Below are 23,397 nucleotides of genomic sequence, written 5' to 3'. Positions count from 1 at the left end.
AGCGACTGGGGGGAAAAGAGAGCGACTGGGGTGGAAAAGAGAGCGATCTGGGTGGGAAAAGAGAGCGACTGGGGGGGAAAAAGACGAGCGACTGGGGTGGAAAAAGAGAGCGACTGGGGGGGAAAAGAGAGCGACCTGGGGTGGGAGAAAGAGAGCGAACCTGGGGGGGAAATAAGAGGGCGGACTGGGGGGGGAGAAAGAGAAGCGACTGGGGGGGAAGAGAGAGGCGACTGGGGGGGAGAAGGAGAGAGAGCGACTGGGGGGGAAGAGAGAGCGACTGGGGGGGAAGAGAGAGAGCGACTGGGGGGGGAAGAGAGAGGCTAATGAGGTTATTTAGTCAGTTTTTATTGAACATTTTTACACACACTCCCCCCCCCCTCCACCTCACACACACACACTCCCCCCACCTCCCTCACACACACTACACTACCCCCCCCTCCCTCACACACACACTACCCCCCCGCCTCACACACACACACTTCCCGCCCCCCTCCCCTCACACACACTCTCCCCCCCTCTCCCTCTCACTCTCCCCCCTCTCCTCACACTCACCCCCTCTCACCCTCACACTCACCCCCCTCTCCCTCGACACTCCTCCCCCCCCATCTCACCTCACACTCCCCCCCCTCATCCCTCACACCCCCTCCCCCTCTCCCTCACACTCCCCTCCCCACCCCCTCTCCTCCCTCACACTCCCTCCCCCCTCCTCCCCTCACACTCCCCCCTCCTCTCCTCACACTCCCCCTCCCCTCTCCCTCACACTCCCCCCCTCCTCTCCTTCACACTCCCCCCCTCCTCACTCCCTCACACTCCCCTCCTCCTCTCCCTCACACTCCCCCCCCTCCTCTCCCATCACACTCCCCACCCTCCTCTCCCTCACACTCCCCCCATCCCTCCTCCCTCACACTCCCCTCCCCCTCCTCCTCCCCTCACACACCCCCCTCCTCTCCCTCACACTCCCCTCCCTCACACTCCCACCACTCCCACCCTCCTCCTCCCTCACACTCCCCCCTCCTCTCCCTCACACTCCCCCCTCCTCTCCCTCACACTCCCCCCTCCTCTCCCTCACACTCCCCCCTCCTCTCCCTCACACTCTCCCCCCTCCTCTCCCCTCACACTCCGCCCCCTCCCTCCTCCCCTCACACTCCCCCCCCTCCCTCACACTCCCCCCCCACCTCCCCTCACCCTCCCCCCCTCCTCTCCCTCACACTCCCCCCCCTCCTCTCCCTCACACTCCCCCCCCTCCTCTCCCTCACACTGCCCCCCCCCCTCTCCCTCACACTCCCCCCCCCTCAGGCCCGACCGGACTCACCTCGGTAGCAGAACGAAGTCAGTCCGACAACGGGAGGCCGAGGTTCCTGCTGGTGAACAAGGCGGGCCTTTGGACCCGGTTGGCAGACTCCCGTGTCCGATTGAGATCGGGGACAGCCGTTTAAAAAAAGCCGTTTTTGCCGGTACCGCACTCACGGGAAGAGAGAGAGGGGGAAGTGGAGAGAGAGAGAGGGAAAGAGGAGAGAGAGAAGGAGAGGGAGAGAGGGAAGAGGAGAAGGAGAGATAGAGAGAGGGAAGAGCAGAGAGAGAGAGAGAGAGAAATTTTTTGATTTTAAAAAACGCCGGTTTTTTCCCGGTCCCGCACTCACGGGAAGAGAGAGAGAGGGGAGAGTAGAGAGAGAGAGAGAGAGAGGGAAGAGGCGAGAGAGGGAAGAGGAGAAGGAGAGGGAAGAGAGAGAGAGAGAAATTTTTTGAGCTTCAGGCCTGCCTGCAGTGGCCTGGAGAGCAGCCCCGAGTCCCCCCTGCGCGAGGGTGAGGAGAAGGGGGGGACGGCGGCGGTTAGGGGATCACTTAATTTCCTACTGTTGCTAAACACAATTTAAAACTCAAATAAATTGTTATTTAATTCCCTAACACATAATTCAAATATTTACCTTAGTTCCCTAACACACAGAAAGTGTGGGAAAAAAATCGTGAAGAATCAAGATGGCGGTCACTCACCTCGGTTCAGAACGATAAGGCCCGCCCACACATGCACTGATTGGTCGACCCGTCAGGTCACTGAATTGTAGGATTGGTCAATCGTCAAGTCACTCAACACTCAACTGTAGGATGGCCCCACCCGCACGCGCAATGAACCCGCCCCCGTGATGCAGCGATTGGTCAACCGTCGGTCAACTGTCAGGTCGCTCGACCGCACGATTGGTCAACCTTCACGTCACTCAATGCTAATGAGCAAATGAGCGGAACTTTTCCCATTTAATGAGCGGAATTTTGAACGTTTTTGGGATACCGTGGGCACGATATTTGTCTGACGGAAAAGTAAATACGCCTATGACCGGTCCGTAATCGTAAGCTTTCTTTTGATGTGACGCGCGTGTAGGTACGCTCTATAACTTTCGAACGTATAGAGAACGGACAGACAGACAAAGACAGACAGACAGACAGACAGACAGAAGAGGTCTTTTATATATATAGATAGATGCTGGTCCATGTGGATGTTAATTTTCTGCTGGATTATCGGCGGGAATTTTAATCCCCAAAAAAAGGCGGGTTTGGGTCGGGTGTGGGGTTAAAATGTTAGAAATTTGAATCCTGGCCCCAACCCGCCAGCAGGAGACAGGTTGGCATTTAAATATTATAATGAGGCTGTGTGACTCATTTTGAAGCGCCATTCTAAATTTAAGTCTGGGAACCCGTCAGCTAAAGGAAGGCGAGGACAGCTGGATCCAGGAGGTAGGGGCCTTTCATAAGAATATAAGAATTAGGAGCAGGCGTCGGCCATTCGGCCCCTCGAACCTGCTCTGCCATTCAATAAGATCATGGCTGACCATCGACCTCAACTCCACTTTCCCCGCCGATCTCCATATCCCTTGATTCCTCTGGAGTCCAAAAATCTATCGATCTCAGCCTTGAATATACTCAAAGACTCAGCATCAACAGCCCTCTGGGGCAGAGAATTCCAAAGATTCACAACCCTCTGAGTGAAGAAATTCCTCCTCATCTCAGTCTTAAATGGCCGACCCCTTATCCTGAGACTATGTCCCCTGGTTCTAGACTCTCCAGCCAGGGGAAACAACCTCTCGGCATCTACCCTGTCAATCCCCCTCAGAATCTTATGTTTCAATGAGATCACCTCTCATTCTTCTAAACTCCAGAGAGTATCGGCCCATTCTACACAATCTCTCCTCATAGGACAGCCCTGTCATCCCAGGAATCAATCTAGTGAACCTTCGTTGCACCGCCTCCAAGGCAAGTATATCCTTCCTTAGATAAGGAGACCAAAACTGTGCGCAGTACTCCAGGTGTGGTCTGACCCAAGGCCCTGTACAATTGGAGCAAGACTTCCTTACTCTCATACTCCAACCCCCTTGCAATAAAGGCCAACATGCCATTTGCCTTCCTTAGTGCTTGCTGTACCTGCTTTCCACTTACCCACTGGATACCTCGTCAGCCATCCGCAATTGGACCCCCCCACCCCCGGATCCTTCCGATCTCCCCCTTCCCCCTCCCCCTCCCCCCCCCCCCCACCCTCAACGAGGCCTCTGACACCCCGCCCCCACCCACCTTCAGCCTTCTGATCTCAGACCTCCCCAGCCCCCCAATCTGCAATCCCGGGCTTCTGAGCCCCACTGCTGCAGTGAACGTCCGCATGATGCAGACCGCTGTCAGACTCTGCAGGAATGGCAGCACCGAGCCCTTCCTCAAGAGAACCTCTGAGGTATTTGGAGAGCACATGGCAACGATCTCTGGACAGAAAGGGGGGAATTTTAATCCGTAAAAACGGGTGAGTTGGGGTCGGGTGGGAAGTTAAAGTGTTAAAAATCTGAATCCCGACCAGGAACCGTCTCCAACCCGCCCACCTGTGGTTTTACGGAGCTGAGACTGGGGCGGGCAGCCAACCCGCTGCCAGGAGGCGGGTCTTCCAATTAATATTATAATGAGGCTGGCTCCCTCAGATTGGAGCACTATTTTAAATTTAACAGTGGCTGGTCGGGTGTTGCATGCCTTGTGAGACCCGCTAGCTAATGGAAAGCGTGGACTACTGGATCCAGGAGGTAAGCGCCTTTACACTTACTTCCTGGATCCAGCGTCTCTGCCTAACCCACCACTTGTGATCGAAATCTCCCCCCACACCAGGTCTCCGATTTCCCACCCCACTCCGCACCCCACCCCCCTGCTCCTCCTCCGACCTCCAGGCCCCCATGATTATGCTCCTCCACCTCCCCTCCCCGCTCCTCCAGCCCCCCGATGATGCTCCTGGTCCTCTGACGAACTCCCGGACCCCTTGGTCCTCCAGTCCCCCCAAACATGCTTCTACGCCCCACCACCCCACCCTCCCGCTATTCCGATGTGCTCCAGCCCCCCACGCGATCCCTCCCTCCCTCCTCTCTGCGGCCTAGTGACGTGGGCCTATGTGCCCAGAACCAGCGGGTGTGTAACAGAGGTTTCAAATGTGAATCAGGGCCTGCAGGAAACCCGTTCTCCCGGGTTTCCCGACCACTTCCGAGCCGCCCCCCTCCGCCGGCTCCCAACCCGCCACAGTATTAAAATTCATGCCGAAGTATTTGCAGTAAAAAGACACAACAACCCTGATGAAGCTACTGAAGTGTAACCTAGTATCGGAGAGAGAGATGAAGCTGCCTTGATTCCTGATGGTCATTGGGTCACAACGTCACAGATATTTTGAACGTGAACCATTTCTCAGCAGTAATCTCCTGAATCTCCTGTTTAAGCACAGCTTAGTTTTTGCTTTCCCCTCACTTGTTACTGCAACAGAATTATGGCCTTCCGACGCCCCCTCCCTCCCTCCCATCTGCTCCCTGGCTTCGGCCTGGTGCCACAGGCCTACCCGCACGACAGCCAGCCTCTCAATCTGGCTGGCCACGGGGAGGGGGGGGGGGAACAGAGAGAAAGATTGTTTATTGTGATGCAGCGAGTGGTTATGATCTGGAATGCACTGCCTGAGAGGCAGACTCAATCGTGGCTTTCAAAAGGGAATAGGATAAGTACCTGAAGAAAAAAATTCACAGGGTACGGGGAAAGGGCAGGGGGAGTGGGACTAGCTGAAGTGCAGAGAGCCGGCATGGGCTCGATGGGCCAAATGACCTCCTTCTGTGCTGTAACCATTCTATGATTCTATATTTCTCCTCTGTTTATTTGGGGAAAGAGCGGGGGAGGGGGACTAAATGGATCGCTCTTCAAAAAAGCGCCGGCACAGACTCGATGGGCCGAATGGCCTCCTTCTGTGCTGTACGATTCTGTGGTTCTATGAAATAATTTGATCTATTAGGGCAAAGCTCACTGGGTCATTGTTTATTGAATTATTGCAGTTAGTCATCTCACTGAGTGTGTGTGGGCGGGCACGCTGCTTTCTCAGCATCATTTATTAGTGGTTGTATCACTGCTAATATTAGGTTTCATTGCCAGGGCTCCTGGACTGTCTGGAGTGGGGCTTGAACCCCGCACCTTCTGACTCCGAGGTAGTACTAGCTGACACTAAACAAGGCTTGATCGAGCTATGATGGTAATTGCTGCATATTCCATTAGAGCAACAGTGGAACTCGAGTCAAAGTGACGAGGGTGCACTCCTGGAGGTGAAGATTTCTTCTCAGTGTTTACAGAGCTTATTGGAACTGGATGAGAAGCCAACACCACTGTGATACACGGAGGTGTAACCGGGGTTAGGTTTAAAACACGTCCGGCGAAGTTATGATGGCAGAGTGGGAACAGCTCGGAGGAATTTCCTGGCCAATGTAATTCAAGATTTTAGCGATTACAGAAAGTGACTTGCCTTCCTTTCTCCTCTCCTGTTCGGTGAGACTCTGATCCATCATTCGAATGCATTGCGATTCAGTCATCTTCAGCTCTAGAAATGCTGTCAGAATTTCATTCGCCTATTGAGTGAACAACAGATATAAAATATTAACATTAATATTAACAGTTACTTCAAAAGACTATTTGTGTCTTTTGCAGCAACAAATGGGTCTTGCGTGTGGGAATTATACTCGTATCCCTTGCTGGTCTAGTGGAGGTGCACAGCCCCTGAGGGTTCAGTGCGACATGTCCACCTGTAATGGTTCAGGCAGAATGTAGCAAATGTAATATTCCAAATGTTGAGGACCGCGTCTCTGGGGAGAGGGATTGAATATTGAACACAATGGTCATTGTGGTTGTGGTATGAGACCTTTATTGTCTCAATGATTTATAATGAGGGAGGGTTGATTTTCCACTCCTGGGAGTGCAGATTGGAAAATTGCAGCACATTCCTCACAGTTTTCTTTCCATTAATGGAAATTCACAGAGAGTGCGCCTGTGATTTCCTGATACGAACCCTTGGTGGGCAAGGACCCCTGCTGAGACCAACACATTTGGAAAACCGGCCGATGGTTTACAATCAGAGGAGAGGAGAGGAGCTTCCCCATTAACAATTGCTTTCTTCATTTATTGGAATATTACAATATATCTACCAGGGGATAATTGGATGGCTGGTCAAAATAACCCTGATGGTTAATGGGAACACAGTAGGGCTTGGAAAAGCTAAACCCAGCAACTATTAACTTTTTACAGATTTCCTGTATCCCATTGCGGATCACCAAATGACAATTTATTTCTATTTTCCCTTTTTTAATTCATTCTCAAATGAGCATGTCACTGGCAAGGCCTACATTTATTGCCCAGCCCTAGTTGTCCTGGGAAGGTGGTGGTTGGCCTGACTGGGTACGGACAGCAAGTGTCCTTCCCTGAAGAACAATCCAACAGCTCCATGGTCACTTTTACTAACTTTTTATTTCCAGATTTTTTCCCCCTCAAACTGCCATGGTGGGATTTGAACTTTTTAAAAATTCGTTTATGGGATCTGGGCGTCACTGGCAAGGCCAGTATTTATTGCCCATCCCTAATTGCCCTTGAGGAGGTGGTGGTGAGCCGCCTTCTTGAACCGCTGCAGTCCGTGAGGTGAAAGTGCTCCCACAGTGCTGTTAGGGAGGGAGTTCCAGGATTGTGACCCAGTGACAATGAAGGATCGGCGATATACTTCCAAGTCAGGATGGTGTGTGACTTGGAGAGGAACTTGGAGGTGGTGGTGTTCCCTTGCGCCTGCTGCCCTTGTCCTTCTAGGCGGAAGAGGTCGCGGGTTTGCGAGGTGCTACTGAAGAAGCCTTGGTAAGTTGCTGCAGTGCATCTTGTAGATGGTACACACTGCAGCCACCGTACACCGGTGGTGGAGGGAGTGAATGTTTAAGGTGGTGGATGGGGTGCCAATTAAGTGGGCTGCTTTGTCCTGGATGGTGTCGAGCTTCTTGAGTGTTGTTGGAGCTGCACTCATCCAGGCAAGTGGAGAGTATTCCATCACACTCCTGACTTGTGCCTTGTAGATGGTGGAAAGGCTTTGGGGAGTCAGGAGTTGAGACACTCGCCACAGAATACCCAGCCTCTGACCTGCTCTTGTTGCCACAGTATTTATGTGGCTGGTCCAGTTAAGTTTCTGGTTAATGGTGACCCCCAGGATATTGATAGTAGGGGATTTGGTGATGGTAATGCCATTGAATGTCAAGGCGAACTCTGGATTATTAGTCCAGTAACATAGAATTACATCGAATTTACAGCACAGAAACAGGCCCAACTGGTCAATGCCGGTGTTTTAACACCACACAAGCCTCCTCCCACCTTACTTCATCTAAACCTATCTACATATCCTATTCCTTTCTCCCTCATGTACTTATCAAGCTTCCCCTTAAAGGCATCTCTGCTATTCGCCTCAACCACTCCCCATCCTAACCACCATCTGGGTAAAGGAATTTCTCCTAAATTCTTTATTGGATTTATTAGTGACTATATTGCATTTAAGAACATAAGAAATAGGAGCAGGAGTAGGCCATTCAGCCCCTCGCCATTCAATAAGATCATCGACCTCAACTTCACTTTCCCAAAAATCTGTCTCAGCCTTGAATCTACTCAAAGGCTCAGCATCATCAGCCCTCTGGGGTCGAGAATCCCAAAGATTCACAACCCTCTGAGTGAAGAATTAATGATACTTATTCCAGGTTTATTTATTAACTGAATTTACATTCCCTCAGCTATCTTGGTGGGATTTGAATTCACACCTGGACTGGACCATTAGGCCAAGCCTTTGTTACAGGTCCAGTAATATAACCACTATGCTGCCGTTCCTAATGCGATACAATTTACGATCCTAAGGGAGGTGAAAGAGGAAATAGCGCAGGCTCTATAAATTATATTTCAGAAAGAAAAAGAAAGACTTTCATTTATAAAGCGCCTTTCACAACCTCAGGACTTTACATCCAATGAAGCATTTCTGAAGTGTGGTTACTGTTGTAATGTAGTAAAGTTGTAATTCAGGGTTCTACTGAGTCTGGATGTGTGCCAGAGGACGGAGAGTGGCCAACGTAGTCCCCAATTTTAAAAAGGGGAGACATTTAACACAGGTAATAACAGGCCAGCTTGGTTAACATCAGTGGTCATGGAAAATGTTTGAGTTTTTAAGAATTAAATTACTACTTATTTAGATAAAGAGAAAATAGTTAGAAGTAGCTAGCACAGATTTCACTGTTTCCAAAAGTTGAGGGATCAAGAATGAATCTGGAAATAAAAAGCTATTATCAGTAAAAGTGACCATGAAGCTATCAGATTGTTTTACAAACCCAACTGGGTCACTAATGTCCTTTAGGGAAGGATACCTGCTCCCTTGGCCCTATTCCCACAAAACTGCTGACCACCCAACTTTCCTTCCTGGCCCCCATGTTAGCGGATATTGTTAACGGTTCCCTCACCTCAAGTACTGTCCCACTGTCCTTCAAATTTGCCATCATCATGCCCCCTTCTCAAAAAACCCACCCTTGCCTCACTGTCCTTGTGAACTGCCATCCCATCTCCAACCTACCTTTCCTCTACAAAGTCCTTGATCGTGTTGTTGTCTGCCAAATCCGTGCCCAACTTTCCCACAACTCCATGTTTGAACAACTCCAAACAGGTTTCCGCACCTGCCACAGTACTGAAACGGCCCTTCTCAAAGTCACAAATTACATCGTATATGATTGTGATAATGGAAAACTATCCCGCCTCATTCTTCTCGACCTGTCTGCAGCCTTTGACATGTTTGACCACACCATCCTCCTCCAACTCCTCTCCTCTGTTATCTAGCTGGGTGGGACACTGCCCTCGCCTGGTTCCATTCTTAACTATCCAGTCCTAGCCAGAAAATCACCTGCAATAGCTTCTCTTCCCACTCTTGCACCAAGGATCTATCCTTGGCCATTCCTATTTCTCATCTACATGTTGACCTTCTACTCACAAAGGGTGGTAGAAGTTTGGAACTCTCTTCCGCAAAGGGCAATTGATGCTAGATCAATTGTTAATTTTAAATCGGAGCTCGATAGCTTTTTGCTAACTAAAGGTATTAAGGGATATGGGGCAAAGGTGGGTATATGGAGTTAGGTCGCAGATCAGCCATGATCTCATTGAATGGCAGAACAAGCTCAAGGTGCTCAATGGTCTACTCCTGTTCCTATGTTCCCATGTTCCTTCAGCGACTTCATCCAAAACACAACATCAGGCTCCACATGTACGCTGATGACAACCAGCTCTACCTCATCACCAGCTCTCCCGACCCCTCCACTCTCTATGATTTGTCACACTTCTTGTCCGACAGCCAGTACTGGATGTACAGAAATTTTCTCCAACTAAATATGGGAAGGCTGAAGCCATTGTCTTTGGTCCCCGCCACAATCTCCATTCCCCAGCCACCAACTCCATCCCTCTCCCTGGCAACTGTAAGAAGCTGAACCAGACCGTTTGAAACCTTGGCATCGTATTTGACCCCGAGATGAGTTTCTGATCACATCCGCTCCATCACTAAGACCGCCTATTCCCACCTCTGAAGCATCGCCCGTCTCCGCCCCTGCCTCAGCTCATCTGCTGTTGAAACCCTCATTCATGCCTTTGTTACCTCTCGACTTGACTATTCCAACGCTCTCCTGCCCAGCTTCCCATTTTCCACCCACCATAAACTTCAGCTCACCCAAAACTCTGCTGCCCGTGTCCTAACTCGCACCAAGTCCAGTTCACCCATCGCCCCTGTCCTCGCTGACCTACATTGGCTCTTGGTCCTGCAATGCCTCGATTTGAATATTCTCCTCCTTTTCAAGTCCATCTATGACCTCACCCCTCCCCATCTCTCTAACCTCCTCAAGCCCCACAACCCTCAGAGTGTTGTGTATGTACCTTTAAGGGAGAACTGCTTTTATACTGCAGTACCGGCAGTGACCACACCTATATATAAAGCCATAGCAGGCTTCTGTACTTTCAGTTCCAGCATACCCTCTGTTCAGTAAATACCTGTTATTACCGTTCTCCTGCAGTCCGTGTGTTATTGATACGCGGACACTATAGTGGCGACGAGCAGGTTCAAACTCACCTGCAGTACTGCATCACCTCACGGGGATCCATCCCTGAAAAGAAGCTTCTTGGAGGTCAAAGCCAGAGCAACGGGCGTCGACCGTGGGCAACCGCCCAGTGATCCATCGGAGTTCAGAGAATCACAGGGGAAGCTGTGGAGAGCTGGGCTTGGTTCTCCAGTCAAGGTGTCCCAGCAAATCGGGCTGGTAGCAGGTAGTGCGCTGACCTTTCCCGGACTGCGGTGGGCTGGAGCTCGATCGAGCGGCTCTGCAAAGGGGCCGAGCAGCGTCGTCGGGAAGAAAAAAAAGAGAGAGAGGGTGGTGCTCAAGATTCGGACAGTGTCGAAGAAAAATTAATTAACAAAAGAGAGACGCGCAGGAAGCCGCGGGGTGCCGCCATTACAAGTTAGAACGCTAAGAGCAGCATTGGCAGCAGGGGGAAGAAGGAAAAGCACGGGAGGCACCATTTTAATTCATTGGGGAAGAAGGAAAAGCGCGGGAGGCGCCATTTTAAATCACCCAAGATGCCGAAGAGTGGCAGTATCACTGCTTTCGACAACAAAATAGAAGACTGGACCACGTATGTGGAAAGAATTGAAGTGTACTGTAAGGCAAATGAGGTGGCCGATGGAAAGAAGGCGTCGGTATTATTGAATTTGATGGGCGCGAGAACGTACGGCCTATTGCGGAATTTAATTACCCCAGCTAAACCGATGGAGAAAAGTTTTGATGAGATTGTCAATATCTTACAGGAACATTTAAACCCTACACCGCTGCTGATAGCAGAATGATTCAAGTTCCATAAAAGAAACCAGCACAAAGACGAGAGTAATGCTGACTATCTTACGGAACTACACAAGTTATCGAAACACTGCCAGTTTGGAGCAGGACTGGCAGATACCTTAAGGGATAAGTTTGTCTGCGGGCTCCAGAGTGAAGGAACCCAGAAACGACTACTTTCGGAAAAGGACCTTACGCTAGAAAAGGCTTTCAGCGTTGCAGTATCCTACGAAGCAGCAGCACGGGGAGCTGCGGAAATACAACAGAAACCGCAAGAATATAGAGCCAATGAAATGGCATACGGAGCAGAAAAGTGCTATCGCTGCGGCAGAACAACCCATGACCAGAAGGATTGCTGGTTTAAGGACAAAGTATGCAGGCAATGTGGAAAAGTGGGACACATAGCACGAGTCTGCAGGTCAGGAAAGAAAACCAACACGAAAAGAACTACTAAGGAAAAGTACAAGAAAGTACAAAAGATGACGGACAGTAGTTCGGAAGATCAGAAGAGTGATAATGACTCCGGGAGCAGGAGACTAAGTTGTCTAAAGTTACACAACGTGATCGCAAAGGAGGATCACCGAACCATTTGGGTCACCCTCATGATAGCAGGGTCCCAAGTAAAGATGGAATTGGACACAGGATCAGCCCTAACAGTCAAGAATCGACGAGACTATGAACGGCTATTCTCACACATTCCCTTGAAGGATACTTCCATTGTCTTGAAGACATATACGGGGCAAAAAGTCTACCCCAGAGGAAAAATAAGGGTGCCTATTAAATACAACAGCAAGGAAACACAGGAACTGTATCTATATATACTACAAGATGGAGGACCACCATTATTGGGACGTGAATGGATCCGAAAAATACAATTGGATTGGCATTCCATTCAGGCGCTAACTGTGGCTGACAAAAAGGATGACGACGTCACACCTGGACGACTGTCAAAAATTCTAACTGACACGAAGGAGGACACAAATAACCTCCCAGGAATATCGGCAAACATAGGGACTAATGAGAGGGAGGAGCTGACAGAAATTAGTATCTCTAGGGATATGGTGTTGGGTAAGTTGAGGGGACTGAAGGCCGACAAATCCCCGGGGCCTGATAAACTACACCCTAGGGTACTTAAGGAGGTGGCCCTGGAGATAGCAGATGCTCTAAGGATCATCTTCCGGAACTCCATTGACTCGGGAACAGTACCCGTGGATTGGAGGGTAGCTAATGTTACCCCAATATTTAAAAAGGGGGGTAGAGAGAAAGCAGGGAATTATAGACCAGTAAGCCTTACATCGGTTGTGGGCAAAATGCTAGAGTCCATTATTAAGGATAAAATAGCGGAGCACTTGACAAATGGGGAAAGGATCGGACAGAGTCAACATGGATTTACAAAGGGTAAATCGTGTTTGACTAATCTGCTGGAATTTTTTGAGGAAGTAACTGGTAAAATAGATGGGGGAGAGCCAGTGGATGTGGTGTACCTTGACTTCCAGAAAGCCTTCAATAAGGTTCCACACAAAAGATTATCATGCAAAATTAAGGCTCATGGGATTGGGGGCAAAGTATTAACGTGGATAGAGAACTGGCTGGCGGATAGAAAACAGAGAGTTGGAATAAACGGCTCATTTTCGGAGTGGCAGGCAGTGACCAGCGGGGTGCCGCAAGGATCTGTCCTGGGACCCCAGCTGTTCACAATATATATAAATGATCTGGATCAGGGAATTGGATGCAATATTTCCAAATTCGCTGACGACACTAAACTAGGAGGAGGGGTGGGCTCTGATGAGGATGTCAGGAGGCTACAGTGCGATTTGGACAGGTTGGGGGAATGGGCGGATACGTGGCAGATGCACTATAATGTGGATAAATGCGAGGTTATCCACTTTGGGGGTAAAAACAGGAGGGTAGATTATTATCTAAATGGCAATAGATTGGGAGATGGGGAAGTGCAGAGGGACCTGGGTGTTCTTGTGCACCAGTCACTGAAGGAGAGCATGCAGGTGCAACAGGCGATTAAGAAGGCAAATGGTATGTTGGCCTTCATATCAAGGGGGTTCGAGTATAGGAATAGGGATACCTTACTACAGCTGTACAAGGTGCTGGTGAGACCGCATCTGGAGTATTGTGTACAGTTTTGGTCGCCCCATCTGCGGAAGGATGTTCTTGCCATGGAAAGAGTGCAACGGCGATTCACCAGGCTGATACCTGGAATGGCGGGAATGACCTACGAAGAGAGATTAAATAGTTTGGGCTTGTACTCACTGGAGTTTAGAAGATTGAGAGGGGATCTCATCGAAACATATAAAATTATGGCAGGCCTGGACAGGCTGAATTCAGAGAGAATGTTTCCAATGGCCGGGGAGCACAGAACCAGGGGCCACAGTCTAAAAATAGCGGGCAAATCATTTAAAACAGAGATGAGGAAGAATTTCTTCACTCAAAGAGTGGTGAGCCTGTGGAATTCCCTGCCACAGAGGGCTGCGAAGGCTAATTCAATAAATATTTTCAAGAGAGAATTGGATATATTTCTGAAGGCTAAGGGGATTAAGGGTTACGGAGAAAAGGCGGGGACGGGGTACTGAACTGGTAAGATCAGCTATGATCTCAGACGAAGATCAGCCATGATCTCATTGAATGGCGGAGCAGGCTCGAAGGGCCGAATGGCCTACTCCTGTTCCTATCTCTATGTTTCTATGTTTCTATGAAAGAGGTGTTCCAGCAAGGACTTGGGACTCTAAAAGGCGTAACGGCAATGATAAAAATTGAAGATAACGCAAACCCAAAACTTTTTAAGGCCAGACCAGTACCGTATGTGATCCTCCCAGCCGTCGAAGCAGAGCTGGAGAGTCTGGAGCGTTCGGGTGTGCTGTCGAAGGTGGACTGGAGCGAGTGGGCCACACCCATCGTTCCTGTAATGAAGAAATCATTGAGCAGCATGCCTGGGGAACTGAAGAAGGTTCGCATCTGTGGTGTCTTTAAGGTAACTGTGAACCGAGTCCTTCACACAGTACATTATCCACTTCCGTGGATAGAAGATATTTTCACCTCACTATCTGGAGGGAAACGCTTTACGAAGATTGATCTGGCCCAAGCATATCTATAAATGGAGGTAGAAGAAGCATCTAGAAAATACCTCACGATAAACACTCACAAAGGTCTTTACCAGTACAACCGACTGGTATTCGGAGTAGCATCAGCTCCGGCTATTTGGCAGAGGGCGATGGAACAAGTCCTGCAGGGGATCCCGGGGACCCAGTGTTATTTGGACGACATCCTGGTTACGGGCGGAAATGACAATGAACACCTTGCCAACCTGGAGCAGGTGCTCACTAGATTACAAGAATATGGGCTACGAGCCAACCGCCCCAAATGCGAGTTTTTCAGGAAACAAATCTCGTATTGTGATCACATGATTGATGAAGAGGGGTTACATAAGTCCCCAGACAAGATTGAGGCAGTATTCAAGGCTCCAGCACTGGAAATGGTTTCACAACTGAGGTCATTCCTCGGGCTGGTGAACTACTACCATAAGTTCTTGCCAAACTTGTCTACAATTCTGCACCCGCTGAACGCCCTGCTGCAAACTGGAGTAGCATGGAAATGGAGTGATGAGTGTAAGCGTGCCTTTCAGAAATGTAAATGCCTAATCACATCAAAAGAAGTATTGGCCCACTACAATCCATCACTACTGATTCGGTTGGCATGTGATGCGTCTCCCTACGGCATTGGAGCGGTGCTGTCGCACAAATTCCTTGATGGTTCAGAGAGGCCAATAGCCTTTGCGTCACGCTCGTTAACCTCAGCCGAGCGTAACTACGCCCAGATTGACAGGGAGGCCCTCAGCCTGGTGTGGGGGGTGAAGAAGTTCAATCACTATCTGCATGGGCAGAAATTCACCTTACTGACTGATCACCAGCCTCTTGTCTCCATCTTTAACCCAAAGAAGGGCGTTCCGGTGATAACGGCGCAACGGCTGCAAAGATGGTCCCTTTTTCTAGGGGCACATCAATACGACATAGAATATAAGGGCACGAAACAGCATGGAAACGCTGATGGGCTGTCGCGCCTGCCACTGCCTACGGTGGAGGAAGCACCTGCAGTGGACCCTGTTGAGATATTCCATTCAACCATAGTCGAATGTCTACCTGTTACAAACTCAAGTATAGAAAAGGAAACCAGAAATGACCCGACACTCTCTCGGGTCTATGATTTAACGGTGAAGGGATGGCCAGCACATGGCGACTCACTGTTGCCAGCATTCTCGCCAAGGAGAGAACAGCTGTCAGTGTGCCGAGGGACCTTGATGTGTGGATCCCGAGTGGTAATTCCACCCAAGTTGAGAGAAAGAGTGCTCAATGAGCTTCATGAGGATCATCTGGGAGGGGTGAAAATGAAGAGCCTAGCCAGGGCGTTTGTGTGGTGGCCGGGAATCGATAAAGAAATTGAAGAAATGACCAAGAGATGTACAGGATGCCAGAAAGTCCAAAACGCTCCACCACAGGCCCCGCTACACCCATGGGAGTGGCCCTCATCTCCATGGCAATGGGTACACATTGATTTTGCTGGTCCATTTATGGACTCAATGTTTTTAATCGCCGTGGATGCACATTCGAAATGGCCAGAGGTCATCAAAATGTCCTCCACCACCACTGAGAAAACTATTGCAGTCCTATGGACCATCTTCGCCAGGAATGGCTTGCCAGAACAGATTTGCTCCGACAATGGACCACAGTTTGTGTCCGAGGAGTTCCGGAGGTTTTTGAGGAATAATGGGGTAAAGCATTACACATCCGCCCCATATCATCCAGCCACAAATGGATTGGCTGAGAGGTTTCTTCAAACCTTTAAAAAAGCAATAAAGGCGATGTATAATGACAACATACCACTGCAATACAAGGTGGATAATTTCTTGTTTGCTTACCGAAATGCGACACATGCAGTCACCAACCAAACTCCAGCCATGATGTTCTTTAACCGCAGGTTAAGATGTCGCCTGGACTTGCTCAAACCAAACATAAGACGAGATGTTGAGAATAAGCAATTCCAGCACATCAATGAAAAGCCAACCAGGAGCTTCAAGATAGGGCAACCAGTCTTGGCCCGCGACTACCGAACAGAAAAATGGCAGCCAGGAACGATATGCACACGGCAGGGACCACTAATGTGCACAGTGGACGTTGGAGAGAGCATCGTGAGACGCCATGCTGACCAGATTCTAGAGTCACAGGAACAAGTCAAACCCATACCACGAGCAGGTGCACCTGGTGATGAACCTGAAGTACAGATTGCATCTGTCTCAGAATCAGTGGTATTGGAAGCTGATGAACCAACCAATGACAATGAGCCAGAATTGACTCCGCCGCAAGAACAGGATACTCGAGAAAGGTGCTATCCAGACAGGATCAGGAAGCCTCTCAAAGACTGAATTTATAAATGATTACTTTCAGCTGATGTATATAGTACAAAGAAAATTGTAATTGTAATTAGTTATTATTTAATTGTTAAATGAATGTTATGTACTGTTTATCTAAAAGGGGAGGAATTGTTGTGTATGTACCTTTAAGGGAGAACTGCTTTTATGCTGCAGTACCGGCAGTGACCACACCTGTATATAAAGCCGTAGCAGGCTTCTGTACTTTCAGTTTCAGCATACCCTCTGTTCAGTAAATACCTGTTATTACCGTTCTCCTGCAGTCCGTGTGTTATTGATACGCGGACACTATACAGAGATCTCTGTGTCCTCCAATTCTGGCCTCTTGAGCATCCCCGATTTTAATTGCTCCACTCTTGGTGGCCGTGCCTTCAATTGCCTGGGCCCTGGGCTCTGGAAATCCTTCCTTAAACCTCTCCACCTCTCTACTCTCTTTCCTCTTTTAAGACGTTCCTTAAAATCTATCTCTTTGACCAAGCCTTTGGTCACTTGTCCTAATATCTCCTATGTGGCTCGGTGTCCAATTTTGATTTTTGTAACGCTCGTGAAGCACCGTCCCATGTTAAAAGCACTGTATCAATGCAAGTAGTTGTAGTAGTAAACCTGCTGTCCTTACCCAGTCTGGCCTATAGGTGACTCCAGTCCAACAGGTTTGAGATTCTTACTCCCTGTGGGGGCGGGAGCGGGGACTGCAGGGTGGATGAGCAACCTGGCCACAGCACCATGGATCAGGGGGCCATTCAAGTGAGGGGGGGGTAAAAAGAAATGTTGTAGTGGTAGGGGATATTATCGTTAGAGGGATAGATAGGGTTCTCTGCAATCGAGAGCGGGAGTCCCGAAGGCTGTGTTGCCTGCCCGGTGCCAGGGTTAAGGACATCTCTTCTGGGCTGGAAAGAAACTTGGAGTGGGAGGGGGAGGATCCAGTTGTCGTGGCCCATGTTGGTACAAATGACGTAGATAGGACAAGGAAGGAGGTTCTGTTAAAGGAGTATGAACAGCTAGGGGTCAAATTAAAAAACAGAACCTCAAGGGTATTACCTGAGCCACGAGCGAATTTGGCTAGGATAAATAAAATTAGAGAGTTAAATGCGTGGCTCAAAGACTGGTGTGGGAGAAATGGGTTTTGCTTCTTGGGACACTGGCACCAGTACTGGGACAGGAGGGAGCTGTTCCGTTGGGACGGACTTCACTTGGCCAGTGCTGGGACTAGAATCCTGGCGAATCATATAACTAGGGCTGTAGAGAGGGCTTTATACTAATTAGTTGGGGGGAGGTTTCCAGAGAGCAAATAATAAAAATAACAATGGAGAAGGTCATAGACTTAAGTAGCAGTGGGGAAATTAAAAAACAGAGCATGTCAGGAAGGGACAGAAGGTATGGAATAAAAGGTAAAGAGAAAGCAGGAATTAAGTGTCATAAACATATTTGAAAGTTCTTTATCTGAATGCATGAAGCATTCGTAACAAAATGGACGAGCTAACGGCACTAATAACTACATATGGGTATGATCTTGTGGCCATTACAGAAACATGGCTGCAGGGTGACCATGACTGGGAATTAAACATACCAGGTTATTTAACAATCAGGAAGGACAGGCAGGAAGGAAGGGGAGGTGGGGTGGCTATGTTAATAAAGGAAGGAATCACTGTAATACAGAGAAATGATATTGGGTCAAAGGATCAGGATAGTGAAACAGTTTGGGTGGAGATAAGGAATAATAAGGGGAAAAAAACACTAGTGGGCGCAATCTATAGGCCTCCGAACAGTTGTAACTCTGTTGGACGGAGTAGTAATCAGGAAATAGTTGAGGCTTGTAATAAGGGAACAGCTATAATTATGGGGGATTTTAAATATCATATTAACTGGACAAATCAAATTGGGCAGGGCAGCCTTGAGGATGAGTTCATTGAGTGTATTAGGGATGGGTTTCTTGAGCAATATGTAACTGAACTGACCAGGAGGCAAGCAACCTAGATTTGGTCCTGTGTAATGAGACAGGATTAATTAAAAATGTCCTAGTAAAGGATCCCCTTGGAATTAGTGACCATAACATGGTTGAATTCCATATTCAATTAGAGGGTGAGAAGGTTGGATCTCAAACAAGCATGCTGAGCTTGAATAAAGGAGACTATGAAGGTATGAGAGCGGAATTGATTAGTGTGGACTGGGAAAATAGATTAAAGGGTAAGACGGTACATGATCAGTGGTGTACATTTAAGGAGTTATTTACATCTTCCAAAAAATATATATTCCACTGAGGAAAAAAGGGTGTAAAAGGAAAGATAGCCATCCGTGGCTAAGTAAAGTAATTAAGGATAGTATCCGACTAAAAACAAGGGCATATAAGATAGCCAAATCTAGGAGGATAGAAGATTGGGAAGTCTTTAAAAGACAGCAAAAAATAACTAAAAGATTGATTAAGAAAGGGAAGATAGATTATGAAAGTAAATTAGCAAAAAATATAAAAACAGATAGCAAAAGTTTCTATAGTTATATAAAATGAAAAAGGGTGGCTAAAGTAAATGTTGGTCCCTTAGCGGATGAGAGCGGGAAATTAATGGTGGGAAACATGGAGATGGCAAAAATGCTGAACAAATATTTTGTATCAGTCTTTATGGTAGAGGACACTAAGAATATCCCAACACTGGACAAACAGGGGGCTCTAGGAGGTGAGGAGCTAAATACGATTACAATCACTAAGGAAGTGTTACTTGGTAAAATAATGGGACTCAAAGCGGATAAATCCCCTGGACCTGATGGCTTACATCCTAGGGTCTTGAGGGAAGTGGCGGTAGGGATTGTGGATGCATTGGTAATAATTTTCCAAAACTCCCTGGACTCAGCAAAGGTCCCGGCAGATTGGAAAACTGCTAATGTAACACCCTTATTTAAAAAGGGTAGTAGGCAGAAGGCTGGAAACTATAGACCTGTTAGCCTAACATCAGTGGTTGGTAAAATTTTAGAGTCCATTATTAAGGAGACAGTAACGGGACATTTGGATAAACATAATTTAATAGGACAAAGTCAGCATGGTTTTATGAAGGGGAAGTCATGTTTGACAAATTTGCTTGAGTTCTTTGAGGAAGTAACATATAGGGTGGATAAAGGGGAACCAGTGGACGTAGTGTATTTAGACTTCCAAAAGGCATTTAACAAGGTGCCACACAAAAGATTATTGCTCAAGATAAAAAATCATGGGATTGGGGGTAATATTCTGGCATGGGTGGAGGATTGGCTATCTAACAGAAAGCAGCGAGTTGGGATAAATGGTTCATTCTCAGACTGGCAATCAGTAACTAGTGGTGTTCCGCAGGGATCAGTGCTGGGTCCCCAACTCTTTAAAATCTGTATTAACGATTTGGAGGAGGGGACTGAGTGTAACATATCCAAGTTTGCAGATGATACAAAGATGGGAGGGAAAGTAGTGAGTGAGGAGGACATAAAAAACCTGCAAAGGGACATAGACAGGCTAAGTAAGTGGGCAGAGATTTGGCAGATGGAATACAATACTGGAAAGTGTGAGGTTATGCACTTTGGCAGGAAAAATCATAGAGCAAGTTATTATCTTAATGGCAAGAAACTGGAAAGTACTGTAGTACAAAGGGATCTGGGGGTCCTGGTGCATGAAACTCAAAAAGTTAGTATGCAGGTGCAGCAAGTGATCAAGAAGGCCAATGGAATGTTGGCTTTTATTGCTAGGGGAATTGAATATAAAAACAGGGAGGTATTGTTGCAGTTGCACAAGGTATTGGTGAGACCGCACCTGGAGTACTGCATACAGTTTTGGTGTCCATACTTAAGAAAAGACATACTTGCTCTCGAGTCATTACAAAGAAGGTTCACTCGGTTAATCCCGGGGATGAGGGGGTGGACATATGAGGAGAGGTTGAGTAGATTGGGACTCTACTCATTGGAGTTCAGCAGAATGAGAGGCGATCTTATTGAAACATGTAAGATTGTGAAGGGGCTTGATTGGGTGGATGCGGTGAGGATGTTCCCAATGATGGGTGAAACTAGAACTAGGGGGCATAATCTTAGAATAAGGGGCTGCTCTTTCAAAACTGAGATGAGGAGAAACTTCTTCCCTCAGAGGGTGGTAGGTCTGTGTAATTTGCTGCCCCAGAAAGCTGTGGAAGCTACATCATTAAATAAATTTAAAACAGAAATAGACAGTTTCCTAGAAGTAAAGGGAATTAGGGGTTACGGGGAGCGGGCAAGAAATTGGACATGAGTCTAGGTTCGGAACGGTCATGGCCCTGTGGGTAGTGGAGCGGGACCAGGGGCCGTGTAGCCTGGTTGTGCTCCTATTTCTTGTGTTCTAATTCTGTGTTAATTTCAGGAGATGGTTCTATTCCTGTTTCTGGCTGGGGTGGAGATCACCTTTTACAGAAGGTAAGTACTGTAGAATATATAGGGACAGAGTGATCTCCTGGATGAGTTTCGATCGCCTAGATGGGTCGGAGAGGAATTTCCCAGATTTTTTCTCCCAAATTGGCCATTGGGTTTTTTATCTGGTTTTTCGCCTCTCCCAGGAGATCACATGGGTTCGGGTGGGTTGTAGAGTGATAGTAGATTTGAGGTTAGGATCAGATCAGCCATGATCTTATTGAATGGTGGAGCGGGCTCGAGGGGCCGATTGGCCTACTCCTGCTCCTATTTCTTATGTTCTTATGTTCACACCAACGTGGTTGCCTTTTACGTGCCCTCTAAACTGACCTAGCAGGCCACTCAGTGGTAATAAGAACATAATAAATAGGAGCAGGAGTAGCCCATATGGCCCATCAAGCCTGTTCCGACATTTAATAAGATCATAGCAATTTACAGCACTGAATGAGGCCATTCGGCCCATCGTGACTGTGCCGGCCGACTAGGAGCTATCCTCCCGAATCCCACTTTCCAGCTCTTCGTCCATAGCCCTGTAGGTTACAGCACTTCAAGTGCATATCCAAGTATTTTTTAAATGTGATGAGGGTCTCTGCCTCTACCACCCTTTCAGGCAGTGAGTTCCAGACCCCCACTGTGGTGTATGTGCCTTTAAGAGCAATTATGGTGTATGTGCCTTTAAGAGCCCCAGGTGTGCGTAATGCCGGTAATTGCCACTTGGGCTATATAAGCCTGTGTATTGTGTATATCCTTTAGAAACCCCCCCCAGACTTGCTTAGTAAATACCTATGAACCAACTCCTGTCTTCAGTGTCTTTATCTACACACGGACACTACAGTGGCGACGAGGTGGAAACGGGCTTACCTGCAATTCGGCAGCACCTCAAGGACATCGATTCCTCCAGCGTCCAGAAGACTCAAGGAAGTAAGAGAAACTGTGGTTTCACCAGCTGGCCAAGCTGGTGACAGGTACTGCGCTAATCCTTCCTGGGCGTCAGGCAGGAGCTCCAGCGGCGGGCTCTACAGCTGAGACAGGCAGCGAAATCGGAGGCAAGCAATAACGGACTGGGAGGGTGCACTCGAGAGACGGCCGGCGCGGCAAGCAGGTCAGCGTTTAGACCTCCGTCGGGAACGAGTCTCCAACAGTGAATAAATGGAAACCACAGTAAAACAGCGTTGTTATCGGTAGCAGCGGCGGGAAAGCGCGGGAAGCGCCATATCGTTGCTACAGAGAGAAAAAAAAAAGCGCGGGAAGCGCCATATCTTTTCTGAAATGCCTAAATCTGGTAATATTGAGGCTTTTGATGGCGAAATAGAAGATTGGACCACATACGTGGAAAGAGTAGAGGTTTATTGCACTGCAAATGGAATAGCAGATGAAAAAAAAGCTTCAGCACTTCTGAACTTAATGGGCGCGAAGACATACGGGCTGTTACGAAGTTTAATCACTCCAGCCAAACCAAAGGACAAGACTTTTAAAGAAATTGTTGATACCCTACAGGAGCATTTAAACCCAACACCGCTGCTGATAGCGGAACGATTCAAGTTCTTCAAGAGAAATCAACACAAGAATGAAAGTAACGCTGATTACCTAACCAAATTAAGAAAGCTATCAAAGTACTGCCAATTCGGAGCAGGACTATCGGATTATCTTCGAGACAAATTTGTTTGCGGTCTCTTAAGTGAAGGAACACAAAAAAGACTGCTTTCTGAAAAAGATTTAACATTGGACAAAGCTTTCAGTATGGCTGTATCATACGAAGCAGCAGCAAAAGGAGCTGCAGAGATACAACAAGAGACACAGGACTTCGGCACCCATAAAATGACACAGGAGTTCGAAAGATGTTATCGCTGCGGCAGATCCACCCATAACCAGAGGGACTGCTGGTTCAAGGGCAAAGCATGCAGGCAATGTGGTAAGATTGGACACATTGCACGGGTATGCCAATCTGGACAAAATAAATCCACTGACAGGAAACAAAAAAATCAATAAAGAAAAGTACAGGAAGGTACAAATGATGACGGACAATAGCTCCGAAGACCAGAATAGCGATAGCGACTCCGGAAACAAGAGACTAAGCTGTCTCAAATTACATAATGTACTTGCCAAAGAGGATTACCAAACCATTTGGGTAACCCTCACAATAGCAGGGTCCCCAGTTAAAATGGAGCTAGATACAGGATCAGCTCTAACCGTAATAAATCGATGAGATTACGAGAGGCTATTTTCGCATATACCTCTAAAAGACACATCCATTATCTTAAAAACATATACGGGGCAGAAAGTCTACCCCAAAGGAAAAATAAGGGTGCCTGTGGTATACAACGGCAAAGAAATACAAAAGTTGTATTTATACATTCTACAAGATGGTGGTCCACCGTTGTTGGGACGTGA

General features: G+C 47.9%; 1 protein-coding gene across 1 annotated transcript in view; it reads right to left on the bottom strand.

The window, feature by feature from the left end:
- LOC147120854 (guanylate-binding protein 1-like) overlaps positions 1–23,397 on the bottom strand; it is a 181,642-nt gene that overhangs the window by 104,681 nt on the left and 53,564 nt on the right. Inside the window, 2 exon segments of the mRNA XM_085977237.1 lie at positions 3,559–3,740; positions 5,786–5,888. Coding sequence (XP_085833363.1) covers positions 3,559–3,740; positions 5,786–5,888 — 285 coding nt within the window.

Source organism: Somniosus microcephalus, chromosome 3 (assembly GCF_052327205.1).
Source record: "Somniosus microcephalus isolate GS21.2 chromosome 3, FLI_Smic_1.0, whole genome shotgun sequence".
Lineage (NCBI taxonomy): Eukaryota > Metazoa > Chordata > Chondrichthyes > Squaliformes > Somniosidae > Somniosus > Somniosus microcephalus.
This window is presented reverse-complemented; position numbering and strand designations above follow the sequence as displayed.